The sequence below is a fragment of the Triturus cristatus genome, chromosome 4_1, assembly GCF_964204655.1.
Source record: "Triturus cristatus chromosome 4_1, aTriCri1.1, whole genome shotgun sequence".
Taxonomy (NCBI): Eukaryota; Metazoa; Chordata; class Amphibia; order Caudata; family Salamandridae; genus Triturus; species Triturus cristatus.
The window spans coordinates 936,297,350-936,312,892 of NC_140585.1; the positions used below are offsets into that span (position 1 = coordinate 936,297,350).

At 45.7% G+C, this 15,543-nt stretch overlaps 1 protein-coding gene across 1 annotated transcript in view; it reads right to left on the reverse strand.

Annotated features, from left to right (window-relative positions):
* Positions 1–491: 491 nt before the first annotated feature.
* Positions 492–15,543, reverse strand: part of LOC146855867 (vomeronasal type-2 receptor 1-like) — a 148,003-nt gene continuing 132,951 nt past the window's right edge. Inside the window, exon 4 of the mRNA XM_085651186.1 lies at positions 492–1,390. Within this exon, the coding sequence (XP_085507312.1) occupies positions 492–1,390 (899 nt within the window). The remainder of the gene's footprint in view (positions 1,391–15,543) is intronic.

Consider the following 15,543-nt stretch of genomic DNA (forward strand, 5'->3'; position numbering starts at 1 on the left):
AGAGCAGATCGCAAACTGTTTCTAGCCAAAATAGTATGTGCATTTGTGTGCTCTTGAGCTATGATGTTTCAGCATTAAATATGCATGTGACTGCTCTGTTTATGAACTGGGATTCTTTCCCAGTTCCTGACGCTTTGTACATGAACGAATGAATGAAAGGAATTTGGTGTAGTGCAAAACAGCGACTCAAGCTAGAGTGTCCTGGCGCTAAAATGGAAAAACCGTGCTAGTGTGAAACATAGCGGCAGGGAACTAAGCTGGGACTAATTCTTGAAAAGCCATGTTTTGAGATGTTTTTCTACTCCTAGGTGCTATCCCTGCAGCTAAGAGCTATATTAACTTTTGTGAAAGAGTGTCCCATCCGTCACTCTCTAAAGCAAGACCTAAGTGTTCACAAACACCAGAACATATTAGACAGAACAATCTAGAAAATACATATATTTAACGCCAATCGCTGAACAGGAATTTATTAAAATAGTAGCTTTGATATTTTATTTTTTCCTAGCCAAACCTTTTGTGGTATTTTTTCTAGGGTTCATAAGTACAATGTAACATTTGGGGAAAAATATGCAAACAAGCACTCCGGCACTGGAAGAGAGAATAGCAAATATTTCCACAGCCACCATGTATTTTCCCTTGGTGCTGAGGTATGCTGGAAGGAAGGATACCCAGACACTGAGGAAGACCATCATGCTAAAAGTTATCAGTTTTGTCTCATTGAAGCGATCTGGTAGATTTCTTGCCTTAAAAGCCACAATAAAGCTCAGACAGGCCAGGAGACTCAGGAACCCCAGCATGGAAAAGAAAGCAGTTTCTGAGTTCTCATTGCATTGTAGGAAGATCTTTTCCACTGAGTCCTTCAGGTTGACTTCCAGGAAAGGAGGTGAGAACATGAGCCATGTCACACACAGAGTCCACTGTGTGAATACGCAGATAGTGACTATTGACGATGGAATTTTAACTGGTAGCAGGCTCCTGTACTTACTGTTTGGCTCTCTGGCTTTGAAAGCAAGAACAACAACAGTGGTTTTTGCAAGAATGCAGGACACACAAAGGGTGAAAACAACACCAAACACCATCTGGCGGAGAATACAGATCCTGATTTCAGGCCTCCCAATGAAAAGTAAGGCACAGAGGAAGCACAGGGTGAGGGAGAGGAGGATGAGGTAACTGAGTATTCGGTTATTGGCTCGGACTATTGGAGACTCGCTGTGTCTGACAAATATAAGGAGCACAGAGGCTGTGGTCAGAGCCAGGACAATGGCAGTAACAGCTAACACTGTACCGAGGGTCTCATCGAACCTGAGAAAGTCTACAAGTTTTTTTAGGCATTTATCTCGCTGAGGGTTGGGCCATTCATCTTCTGGGCACTTCAAGCAGTCTCTCATACCTGGAAATGTAGAAATAAATGTAGCACTTAGAAAAAGACATCTAGCAATAAAACTCTATAACATCAGTTGTTCTAGGAATCCTGGATTTGGTGATGCCTTTCAAAATATCATTTTGGTCCTAGGACAGATGTTACAGTACACAGTGTGCAACAGCAATAACCGTTTTAGCTGGCATCACTAGAGTGCGGTTACTCAGTGTTCTCATAAGAAGCCACAGTCAAAAGCAACGTTTGTAAGTCACAGTTCCAATCACCTCAAAAATTACACTTTGACTTTATATAAATAAGATGTGGCAGAGAGGAGGGACCACAGTAGTCTCTTCCCTTCCGACAAGTTCAAACCTCTCGTTTTCAGAAACATATACTGGTGTTGAGAATTGTACTTCAAGAAAATGAAGGGCCTCATTACGATGTCGGGCAGACTCACATCCGCCTGACACTGTTGCAGAATCGGGACCGTCCAACCTCCGGTCGGGACACTCTCAAATTTCTCCATGGGAGCTTGCACTGCGTCGGAAACCGACTGCAGCACAAGCTCTCACTAAGAAATGGGAGTTTTTGTTAATCCCTGCACTGCATGGCATGCACCACACGGTGCCTGCCACTCTGTGCAGGGATTGACAGGGGGCACAATCTGTGTCTCCCAGGCCCCCAGCCAGAGGCTGCTATTGCAAGGGGGCCCTGCCAGGGGCCCCCAGAGTCACTTTCCGACAGGATTTCCATGTCAGAAAGCCTGACATGAAAAACCTATGGGAAGCCAATATTGTAATCCAGGAAGCAGAAACATCGTCCTTAAGGGATTACGTGCCGGTTCTGAGCCCGTCGGAAGCTAGCTGGAATGACCCTCCGGTTTCAAATAAGACAGCCTTCATTGTAATAAGGCTGTCGGATTTGAAACCTTGGATGTTGGTCGGAAAGACTCTGACCTGCTGTCGGAGGCCTTCCAACTGACATTTAAATCAGCCTCTAATTCTATTGGGTGGTTTAAAACTGCTGTGTACTCTAATGCTGTGTTCAGGTGTTCTGGTTGTGTGTAGTCTGCATGAATGTGTCTGTATGTCTGCTTGTATGTAAATATAACATGAAGACACAGAATAGAATGTACATTAATACTTTGTGGGACGGGTTGTTGGAGGTGATTTACGACCATTAGGTACATTTGGACTACCTGGTATGCTGAGATTGTATTGTTTGCGGGGGGAGCATTAAATAATAATAACAGTATAAATACTGCGTGTCACTCTGTTTAACTCAACCTTGATGAAAGAACTTTTTCCGTCAAACACGCTTTGTGTTGATGCTTACTCACCCCCAAACAGAGTTTAGTGATGAATAAAATAACAAACTGTGTTAAAATGTTCCTCATCATTTTAACCTTTGCTGCAGGAATGACCTCATTCTTTTTAAGCGATATGTTTAAAAAAAAAAAACTTTTTATTGCTATTTTCATTTTAGTGCATAACCAGTACAATGGGATTGAACACCATAGTACAGTCTGTGTACGAAACATATGCTCAAGAGTTTGGGGGAAAAAAACAGTACAACATTATGACATATTGCATTCAATAATTGTGGGTCACCTATGCATGGATAACAGAAAGGGAAAGCAATGCTATGAAGAATAGAGGCGGTAAGGAACATTTCTCTCTTGAGGTCATACGCATTGAATAAAGAGTCAATAGAGCAACAAAGACTCAATAGAGCAACAAAGGATGCCAAAAGGAGGAAAGTAGGTCTGAACAATAACTTAACTGGGTGAAAAACATAAGAAAGGTAAAGAAAGAAAAACTCTGAACCAGTGGATGCACTCGTTCGTTGTGATGGGGTGGCATAACACAAATGTCACAGAGCCAACAAGGTGTAGTGGGGGTGGGAGAGACAGAAAAAAAGCAGAGAAGGTAAGGAAAGCTTAAGGAGAAGGATATGGTCTGCACATATGTTTAAGGAGTGGGTTGAGTCACTGGGAACCCTCACTGAACTTTTCTAGGAGGGCGTCCCGCGTCTCCGAGATGGGGTATTTGCAGAGACCCTTCGCCTCCTCTCTGTGCAGCAATGAACTCTCGGCCTGAGCACATGCCAACATAGAGAGCACTCACGCGGAGGCAACGGGAGGGTTTGTGCTTTCCATTCTCATGTAATCAAGCGTTTCACCAGATGGAGTACCAGGTCAGCGAATCGCACCAGGGCCGGCTTTAGCGCTGGTGGCGCCCGGTGCGAATATCAGTTTTTGCGCCCCCACACACACAGTAACCTTTCAAATGAGTGACATTACAGAAAAATGCCAGGCTCAGAAGCTGTGAAAATCACATACCTGGGGGTCAGGCTGCAGTGCAAAGGCACCAGACTACCACCCCGGCGGCGGCCGCGAGTCATCTGGGAGTCGGTCCGGGTGATCATTACGCTGTTGGGTCCCGTCCAGGCTGAGATCCACACCACAGTGGGAGTTGCAGCAGTGGCAGCAGCCTCCATGCTGCGCTGGCTTCCAAAGTTAAACTGTGCCATATCTGCACCAGCGGCCTATAGGTGTTGGTATCACACATTGTGGCTTGGCAGGCTGTCTCAGCAGCAGCGATTGGGCAATCGCACTCATGACGTCCTGTGTTATTCAGAGGTGCTGCACCGGGGTGCTGGGTGAATCATGTTATACTTTGTAGACAGCTGAGTGAGTTGACCCAGCCCCCAAGCCTTCCAGCTTTACTTGTCAGTGAGGTGCAATTAGCAGCGCTCGGTTCCAGTTTGCTAACGAGGTGCTATAAATGCGTGAGAATGCATTTCAGTGCGGTGATGCAGACAACCACTCCGAAATGCGTTAGTTTAACGCCTAATGCGTGGTACTTGGCAGGGCTGACTGAAATGTGTTAGTCTAACGCCTGATGCATGGTACTTGGCAGGGCTGGTGAATGATGCACTGGTGTGGTTTCCTTTGTTAAAGAAGTTTAAGTCTCTATTGTGAGAGCAGCTTTGGTGAGGTGAAAACAAAAAACGACATATAACACTACATGAAATGGTGGCATGTGGTATCAGTTGGCTTTTATATTTAATCACAATCCCCCTAAAGCAAATCAAAAAATCTATTTCACTGATGCACTGAGGGTTTTCTCCGTGCGCATTTGGTGTATTTAATAGGACAGGAAAAAGGCTTCAGTACATTGCAACTGAAGGCTTGTCGTACATAGAGTAGTCCATCCAGTGAAAGGTCCATGGTCGCATGCCCGGCCTTGAAGGATTTCCTGACAGTGAAAGTTGATAACAGCTCCACTATTGTGAAAACCAAACCTCCTGACTTCTGTATTAACTGGGGGATGCATAGGTAGACATACTGTTATTTTTGGCAGGTAGTCCATTATATCCCCCCTTTTAAATGACCCTATAGACCCTCACTTTAGTCAGCCGTATTTGCTACAAGTTATTTCATACTATCACACCTAATATACTACACTGTCATTCCAGCCATATACGCCTATTTAAAATACAAGTTATGGCACCTTATAATAGGAGCATACTTTTCTCCTCTTCACACTAGCTCATCAAAGATATTTTAAAGGCAAACTTTTATGTCTTTCAAAATTGTGTACTAAAGATTCACTTTAAAATTCCTTGCATTACCTTTTAAGGCGTTCGGAGATGGGCCATGGAACACCACCTCGAACTGGTCCGAGATGAAACTTCCAACCAGGAAGTTCCAGTTGGATCACAAAGTTGCCATATTCAAGAGCAAAAAACATTGAGGAAAATCAAGCACTCTCTTGAAAGACATCTCTTCTACACCACTAGCCTTCTGAAGCGTCTATCTTGCTTCTCGGATAGGAGTATTGGGGCCACTTTAATTAAATGGGTTAAATATTACTGATAATCCAATTGAATCACATATATATATATATATATATATATATATATATATATATATATATATATATATTATCTACTGGCGGTCGCCAGTAGATAGTTATAGTTAGGACCGAGTTTCCATAGGAAATCGGAAAATTCTATTTTGAATAACTTTGGCGCCGGTTGACGAATCCTCGCGAAATTTTCAAAACTAATGGGGTCCTCCGTTAAGCTTCTACCCTGAAAGTCAATCAATCAATCAATGACACTTATAAAGCGCGCTACATACCCGTAGGGTCTCAAGGCGCTGGGGGGGGGGGGTGCCGCTACTGCTCGAACAGCCAGGTCTTCAGCTTCTTCCTGAAGGAGAGGTGGTCTTGGGTCAGGCGCAGGTCGGTCGGGAGGGAGTTCCAGGTCTTGGCGGCCAGGTAGGAGAAGGACCTTCCTCCTGTAGTCGCTCTTCGGATGCGGGGGACGGCGGCGAGGGCGTGGTTGGCTGATCGGAGGTGGCGTTTGGGAGCATAGAAGTTGACTCGGCTGTTGAGGTAGCTCGGGCCTTGGTCGTGTAGGGCTTTGTGTGCGTGGGTGAGGAGGCGGAAGGTGATTCTTTTGTTGACGGGGAGCCAGTGAAGGTCTCTCAGATGTCCGGAGATGTGGCTGGTTCGTGGGATGTCGAGGATGAGTCTGGCTGAGGCGTTCTGGATCCGCTGGAGTCTCTTCTGGAGCTTGGCGGTGGTACCGGCGTAGAGGGCGTTGCCGTAGTCCAGTCGGCTGGTGACGAGGGCCTGGGTGACGGTTTTCCTGGTCTCGGTGGGGATCCACCAGAAGATCTTCCGTAGCATGCGTAGGATGTTGAAGCACGCCGAGGAGACGTTGTTGACTTGCCTGGTCATGGAGAGGGAGGAGTCCAGGATGAAGCCCAGGTTGCGTGCATGGTCTGTCGGTTTGGGTGCGGTGCCCAGGGCGGGAGGCCACCAGGAGTCGTCCCAGGCGGAGGGTGAGGGGCCCAGGATGAGGACCTCCGTCTTGTCCGAGTTCAGTTTCAGGCGGCTGGTCGTCATCCACTCGGCTACCTCTTTCATCCCTTCGTGCAGGTTGGCTCTGGCGGCGGTGGGGTCGTTGGTCAGGGAGAGGATCAGCTGGGTGTCGTCGGTGTAGGAGATTATGCTGAGGTTGTGTTTGCGTACGATGGCCGCGAGGGGGCTCATGTAGACGTTGAAGAGGGTGGGGCTCAGAGATGATCCTTGAGGGACGCCGCAGATGACTTCGGAGGCCTCTGACTTGTACGGTGGTAGGCGGACTCTCTGTGTTCTTCCGTCGAGGAAGGAGATGATCCATTCCAGCGCCTTGTCCTGGATTCCGATGTTGCTGAGGCGCCGTACTAGGGTGCGGTGGCAGACCGTGTCGAATGCCGCGGAGAGGTCTAGGAGGATGAGGGCCGCTGTTTCTCCATTGTCCATCAGGGCTCGGATGTCATCGGTGGCGGCGATGAGGGCGGTCTCGGTGCTGTGATTGGCTCGGAAGCCGGACTGTGAGGGGTCGAGGGATCCGTTCGTCTCGAGGAAGGCGGCCATCTGCTTGTTGACGGTCTTCTCGATGACTTTGGCTGGAAACGGGAGGAGCGAGGTGGGGCGGTAGTTCTTGAGGTCGGTGGGGTCCGCTGTTGGTTTCTTGAGTAGAGCGCTGAGTTCAGCGTGTTTCCAGCTCTCAGGGAAGATGGTGGTGTCGAAGGATGTGTTGATGATGTCTCGCAGGTGGGGTGCGATGACAGCGTCGGCCTTGTTGAAGACGTGGTGAGGGCAGGGGTCGGTCGGTGATCCGGAGTGGATGGAGTTCATCGTGCGGATGGTGTCTTCGGTGCTGATCGGGGTCCAGGCGTGGAGGGTGGTGGTGGGGGGTGGTTGTTCGGTCATGGTGTGCGTTGGTTGGTTGTAGAAGCTGTTGTGTATGTCCGCGATCTTGTTGTGGAAGTATGAAGCGAGGGAGTTGCAGAGGTCTTGCGATGGGGTGATGTCGTTGTTTCCTGCGCTGGGGTTGGAAAGCTCTTTCACGATGTTGAAGAGTTCCTTGCAGTTGTGTGCGTTGTTGTCCAACCGGTCCTTGTATGCTGTTTTCTTGGCGGCGCGGATCAGCTGGTGGTGTTTCCGGGTGGCAAGTTTGAAGGAGGTCCTGTTGTCCGGTGTCGGTTCCTTTCTCCAGACTTTCTCGAGGGCTCGGCAGTTCTTCTTGGAGCTCTTGAGTTCGTCGGTGAACCATGGAGCCTTCTTGCTGCCGGGTCTGCTAGGCGGGGTCCTCAGTGGGGCGAGTTCGTCCGTGCAGTTGCTGATCCACTTCGTGAGGTTGTCGGCGGCCTGGCTGGGGTTCGCTGAGCTGGCAGGAGGGTGCTGGCTCAGGGAGGTGGCGAGCTGGTCTGCTGTGATCTTGTTCCAGCTTCTGTGGGCGGCCTGTTGCTGGTGTTGGTGGGTCGTCGTTTTCTTGAAGGTGAAGTGGACGCAGCTGTGGTCCGTCCATTGAAGCTCTGTGGCGTGGCTGAAGTCGATGTCTGTGCTGGAAGAGAAGACTGCGTCGAGTGTGTGTCCGGCGAGGTGGGTGGGGGTGGACACCAGTTGCTTGAGTCCCAGGTTGGCGAGGTTGTCGAGCAGGGTGCTGGTGTTGCGGTCGTTGTTGTTCTCTAGATGGAAGTTGAGGTCTCCCAGGAGGATGTAGTCAGCGGAGGGGAGGGCATGCGGGCTGACGAAGTCGGCGATGTCCTCGCTGAATTGTGTGCGTGGTCCAGGGGGTCGGTAGATCAGGGTGCCTCTGAGGGTGGTGTTCGGGTTGGTGTGGATCTGGAAATGCAGGTGTTCGGCGCTGGTCAGGGTGTTGTCGGTGCTGGTCGTGAGACGGATGGTGTTCCTGTGGATGATGGCGATGCCTCCTCCCATCTGGTTGGCGTTTCGGTCCCTCCGGACGATCTTGTAGCCCTCTGGGATAGCGATGGCGATGTCGGGAGCTGAAGAGGCGTTCATCCAGGTCTCCGTGAGGAAGGCAACGTCAGGGGCTGTGGCGTCTAGAAGGTTCCAGAGTTCGATGGCGTGTCTGTGGACGGAGCGGGTGTTGAGCAGGATGCACTTGAGGTGGGTGCTGCTGGTGTTCGACTTGGCGGGTGCTGGTGCGAGGCTGGTCCGGATGCAGGAGAACTTGCAGGCGTGGCAGCTGAAAGGTCCGTGGGTACGTCGTGGAGTGGCTTGATGGCATTCTGGGAGTCGGCCGGTGTTGAGTGCGGTGAGGGTGGCGGCGGAGTACGTCAGGCGGGTCGGTCGGGGTCTTCGGGGGCCAGGGGTCCTGGCGCTGGACGCGATCCGGTCGCGGACGGGCGCAGACGGGCTTACCTTTGGCGCGCCTTCGGCGCACAATCGGCGCGCCCGCTGCGCGTGACCGCTGCGCGTTCGCACGGTCGCCATTTAAAGGCGAAGTGCGCGGGTGGGCGGAGCAGCTGGGAGGCGGGAGCGGGGAGGGAACAGAAGAGAAAAGGGGCGGGGCTAATGGCGGTGGTGGGAAGCGGGGAGGGAGAGCGGAGGGCGGCGAGGTAGGCGGGCAAACAGGAAGGAGACCAGCACAAATGCACAAATGGAGGGCAAAACACGAAGAAGAAACGGTACAAAAAATACAGGCAACAATGCAGGTCAAAACGGAGGCAAAACAGTTAACAAACGATCATACGGCATACAAAGAAAACAAGCACAAATTTCGGTCAAAAACCGGCGAAAACCAAAGGGGAGCGCTCAAGGCGGCAGCGAGGCCGGCGCTGAGGCAGAAGGCAGGCACTGGGGCACACGCAGCAGCTGGTGGCCGTGCGGCGCGGGGGTGTCCCACAAGTGGGTCACACTCACCTGCGTCGCACGGTCGCCATTTAAAGGCCAAGTGCGCGGGTGGGCGGAGCAGCTGGGAGGCGGGAGCGGGGAGGGAACAGAAGAGAAAAGGGGCGGGGCTAATGGCGGTGGCGGAAAGCGGGGAGGGAGAGCGGAGGGCGGCGAGGTAGGCGGGCAAACAGGAAGGAGACAAGCACAAATGCACAAATGGAGGGCAAAACACGAAGAAGAAACGGTACAAAAAATACAGGCAACAATGCAGGTCAAAACGGAGGCAAAACAGTTAACAAACGATCATACGGCATACAAAGAAAACAAGCACAAATTTCGGTCAAAAACCGGCGAAAACCAAAGGGGAGCGCTCAAGGCGGCAGCGAGGCCGGCGCTGAGGCAGAAGGCAGGCACTGGGGCACACGCAGCAGCTGGTGGCCGTGCGGCGCGGGGGTGTCCCACAAGTCTTGGGGTGATTCGTCAAGTGGGGGCCGAGAAAAAAGGGGGTCCCAAAACGCATTTTCCCCATGCATTTTTCTATAGGACCTTTAGTCGAAGGTACAGCCCGAACGGCTGAACAGAATTACTTGAAATTTGGCAGAGAGGTAGTCCTCAGGTCAGGGAAGTGCCTTTTGCAGGTCTGGTGTCAATCTGTTCAGTAGTTGCTGAGAAAATAGCATTTAAAAGCATATAAATATCTATAAGCGCGCACCGTGCGCGCACCGTGCGAGCACCCTAACGTGCGCGAGCGTAATTCTGATTGGTGGTTACATGTTAGTCAACGTTCGAATCGGTCGAAATCAGGAAGTGTCGGCCGCCATTTTGTTTGTTTTCAGTGCGAGAGTGAAAAAGGAAGGTGGCGAACATGAAAAGGGGGCAGGGTAGAGAGTTCCTGACCCCCTAGCCTTTGTCAGGGGGTCCCTGAAGGACCCCGAAAGCAGAAATTTAAAAAAAAAAAAAAAAATTTAAATCGCGGGGGTGCGCGCACCGTGCGCGCACTGTGAAAAACCCAAAAAAATAAATAAACAAATTTTAACGTAGTTTATTGTAAAATAATTATATAAAAAAAATAATAATACATAAATAAATTAGCATTTAAAAAATCGTACAAATTCACTGAAAAAACCATAGGTTTCACACACGTTATAGTTAGGAATTAGCATTTAAAAAACCTTGCAAATTCACTTAAAAAACCATAGGTTTCACACATGTTATAGTTAGGTGGATATTTCACTCGTAAAAAACCAATGAAATTCCCCCGTTATAGTTAGTTCAGATAACTATAACTCGCGCGACCGCCACTCTATCACAAGGATGATGTCATCAGTGATGTCATGAGTGATGCCACTGACCATGTCATGAGTGATGTAATATGTAACGTCATGAGCAGTGGATTGCGGACGCGCGAGTTATAGTTATCTGAACTAACTATAACGGGGGAATTTCATTGGTTTTTTACGAGTGAAATATCCACCTAACTATAACATGTGTGAAACCTATGGTTTTTTAAGTGAATTTGCAAGGTTTTTTAAATGCTAATTCCTAACTATAACGTGTGTGAAACCTATGGTTTTTTCAGTGAATATATATATATATATATATATATATATATATATATATATATATATACATATACAATAACTTGAAGAATATACCTCCAGCTTTATTTCTATCAACATTGGGCCCGATTCACATAGCTAAACTGAGACAAAAGGCTAACTTTATGACTTTACTACTCGTAAATGCCCTTTGTGACTACTAGAAGTTGAACTTTACGGCTTTCAATATTCACAAAGGGCATTTACGAATAGCCGAATGTCGTAAAGTTAGACTTTCATCTAATTTTACCTTTGTGAATTGTGCCCAATGTTTTTTAAGTTTCTGCTACGTTTACTATCTTGAACATTGGATTCACTGTACCTCTGCACACTTTGTGCTGCAAATACTGGTAAGTTCAACTCAATATCCCTTTTAATTTCCAATTGCCTGTCACCTGTTTCCTCGAAAAGTTTGGATTCTATTTTTAGAGTTCACCTGGGGATTTCAATCAGTCATTGATGCCCTCAATATTCCCAATGGTTCTAGTGTTCTACTTCATTAAGGACATGCCCTCCAGGACAGGTATGGTTATTTATGATTAGGGCTCCCTGTTTTCCATTTTTACTGATTTTTACAGATAAATACAGACGGACAACATTCTCTTTCCTGCCTGTATTTATTTTTAAAAGCGAAAAAATGCAGATAATTTGGCTTCTTTTGAGTGACTCTCCATGCTGAGATTAATGACTTTCGGGCCAATAGCTGTACATATTGGCAGCATAGGAGTTACAAAGCTCGATGAGATTTGCTTAAAATACCGCATATCTCAATATTTATTGGTGCTGTTATGTAAATGTACTAATGTGGGTTCATTCTTTTATTACTTTTGGCATTGTCAAGTGCTAAAACCCTATAGGCATCAAAATGAGTGCACTTTTATCTGTAAAATAAATGTGGAAATATACAAATTATCATATCATGTGTTTACAAAACATAAAATAAATATGGATTAATACCTATAAGATGGCCAAAAAATAAATATGGATAGATACAGACCGAAATGTTAAAAAACATAAATACCATAACACCGGGAGCCCTATTTATGATGCAGTGTTTCACTTCCACCTTAAAACAATTGTCACATAGCATCTCTGACACAGTCTGGCTGATTAAACTGCAATTTTTATTCAACAAAAGGATTCTACCATTTTTTAACTGGAGATATATTTGTGTGTATAAATGTGCTATTCTTAATAAAAGTGTTAATCATGTCAGAAATGATTTAAGCACCTTCTCTTGATTAGGAAGGGCAATCTTTCAAAAATTGTAAAATACCCCTCACACACTGAAATCTGATTCAGTGTCATGTTTCATCATTGGGGTCTTCCCGCCCATCTACGGGACGGGGCGTGCTACGACCTACGTAGACGCGGCAGCACTTTGAATCGTGATTAGTGATTATGTGTGGTGTGTGGGATCGTTAAAAAATATGCAATAGTTACAAATGCTCTGGCTAGTGGAAAAAGAATATACTTTATTGCCTTCCCTAGCTGAGAATAGTAAAAATGAGGAGGTGTAGATGGTGTGCTATGATGAGTCACTTTCTACAAGGTCGACATGTGTCAGAAGCCATCCCCCTGGCTTTCTTCCTCAGGACCAAAGAAACGATCCCTATTACACCTAAATAGGTGATATACTAATAAATGTACATATGCCTGCTGGTCAAAAAGTACTGTTCTTTGTTCGCCTTATTTGGCGGTTTTGAAAAGTATATACCAGTAGTATATCTTGCAAAGATTCTGAAATGGAAAAACATAGTGGATAAACAATGGCACTCATCATTTATCTCCTCATATATTCACATCACCATCACGTGGAAAGTATGAGGCTATTTGCCACTGTGATATATTTCTCTTATGCAACCTTTTCGCCACTGGTGGATATTTGTACTACTTGGTAAATATCATCTACTCATATAACAGCTAAAGAAACACTCCTCGTGGTTGTTGTACCCAGTTTCACATTTATTCAGAACTCTTTCACACATATTTGAGTTAACATTTGTTTTGCCAAATTACATATTCATTCAAAGATCATTCACACATTTCAAAAGAAATTACATAAAATCGTTATGTCCTCCATGTAGTCTTGGATAGATGTACAAAAACTGTGCACTCGCTCTCTTTGAAAATATGCTCCCATAACGTGCTATTAAAGTTACTGTTGGTATACATGATCACATAACGTGCTTATAAAGTTACTGTTGGTATACATACATCCATCTATTAGCGTTACTGCTCCATGAGCAGTCACGAGAGGAGGAACGGCACCTTCATTCAGACACTTTGGGTATTTTTAAATCAAAGAAGAAAGGGTGTAAACAACAAAATCGTTGTCGTACTCGAGTTCAGAAAATCCTGATCTATTTGGCTCTTTTAAAGACTTGCCAATGTCTTTCTTACATGCTGGAAGGAGCGTGATCACCAAGAAATTACCTTCTCGTAGCTCGCTGGAACCTAATCAGGATGTAGTCAGAGCCCGGCGTATTAACTTGTCTTTCCGTGTATGAAAACGTGCTGAAAAATGAAACCAGCTGAGAAAGGAAACACTAGACCGGGCACCTTCAAAGATGGCCACCGAAAAAGGGGATTAGAAAGGAGGCTTTTTTGATACACTTCCTGGTTGAATGTTTCTTTGATTTCAGTTTGAAATTGTGCGTTTTTTCTTGATTACTTGTATTAATGAAAGGGGAAATATTCGAAAAACATGGTCTCATGGCTGACTTTCATTGAAACGATAGCAGACACTGAAAGATATCGATTTTTTTTAAAGAATAGCATGAAAGATGTTCTAACGAAACACTTGAAAAACAAAGACTAGAAAAAAAAATTATGTAAAGGAATAGTGAATGAAAACAATTTGTGAATGAAGAAATTCCGCTAAATGATGAAAAAAATTATATATACACTCAGATTAAAAAAATTGTATTTTAGGTCTCAGAAAATCCGTTAATGAAGGACTAATTCTTGGAAAGGTGAAAAACATAATTAAAAATGTACATTCTGGGTGTATTCGAAAGGACTTTGTGAAAAAAAGATATATATATTTTTGAAAGGCTGTGAAATCCTAAACCTAACATTTTAGGTCTTTGCAAACAGGTTCAACCGGGGGGTAGAGGGTAGCTACCCAATAGGATGTTTGGCAACAAAAACTTCCAGTCGATTGCTATAAAGTTTTTCATGAGATTTGTTTTTAGGTTTGTCTACATCAGAGCTGATTCCAGGGAATCTCATCATTTAGACCTTTTTCATGTGTTCTCAAGTGGAACACCCACCGTTGTTCTTTTTCGAACAAGTACCTTTCCTTTTGGATTTGTTCGATTATTATCCATCAGATATCTTCCCACTTGTGACCCTTTTCCAAAAAATGGGCCGCCATTCTGGTGGTATTCTTTTTGCATTTTATGTTGCTTTTGTGTTCCCCTATCCTTATCTTGATGGAGTGTGTTGTCATACCTATGCACTCCAAATGACACGGACAGGTGATAAGATAGACTACATTTTTTGAATAACATGTGGTGAAACTTCTTTGGTCCCACCTAGTTCCATCTTGGAAGAATATTTCTTTACTTATTTTGGTCAGTTTACACACATTGCACATTCCACAGGGGTGATGCCCAGAGATTGGCGGCATTAGAGTGGTTTGCATGGTCTGTTCATCTCTTTTTTCTCTTGGGCTGGTATGTACCACCAAGTCTCGAATACTCTTTCCTCTTTTGTGTGAGAAGATAGGTTTTGGTAAATTTATGCCTCCGCTATTCAGGTTTCGCCAGTGTTTATTTACAATTTTCGTGATTCCGTTAGAGTTCGTATTAAAGGTTGTTATGCACACTGGGCGACTTTCCTCCTCCTTATGGACTTGTGGTTCTAAACGGCTGTCTCTGCAGTTGTTGCACGCCCTTTTGTATGCATTATCAATCACATTTTAGGGTATTGGCGTTTCTCCAGTTTCTTTTTAAGATCACTTGATTGTTGTTTGAAATCTTGAATTTCAGTGCAGTTCCTACGCAAGCGTAGGAATTGTCCATAAGGGAGGTTGTCGCGAAGGTGTCGAGGGTGGAAGATGTTGTACAATAGTAGGCAATTTTTGGAGGTTTCTTTGAAATGGGTGGTGGTTATTAGTTGTCCTTCTTTAGCATAGATATTTAAATCTAGGAAGATTAATTTCTCATTTGAGATGGTGCTTGTGAACTTCAAAAATTGGTCCTGGTAGTTGAGCCATGTTAGGAAACGTCTGGCAGTGGTCTCATCCCCATCCCAGATGATCATTATATCATCTATATATCGTTTCCATATATGTATATGGTTGTGGAATGGGTTACTTGGATTGAGGATTTTTTGTTTTTCCAGTTGGTGGACATAGTGACCAGTTATGCTGGGAGCAAAAGTGCCCCCCATGCTGGTCCCATGCTTTTGTAGATACAGGGTGTTCCGGTATTCAAAGAAGTGCCCTTTCTAATCCCCTTTTTTAGCAGCCATCTTTGAAGGTGCCCGGTCTAGTGTTTACTTTCCCAGCTGGTTTAATTTTTTAGCGCGTTTTCGTACACGGAAAGACAAATTAAAACGCCGGGCTCTGACTACATCCAGATTAGGTTCCGGCGAGCTACGAGAAGGTAATTCCTTGGTGATCGCGCTCCTTCCAGCATGTGAGTAAGACATTGGCAAGTCTTTAAAAGAGCCAAATAGATCGCGATTTTCTAAACTCGAGTATGACAATGATTTTGTTGTGTACACCCTTTTTTCTTTGTGGCGAAAAGGTTGCATAAGAGAAATATATCACAGTGGCAATTAGCCTCATACTTTCCACGTGAACGGTGATGTGAATATATGAGGAGATAAATGATGAGTGCCATTGTTTATCCACTATGTTTTTCCATTTCAGAAT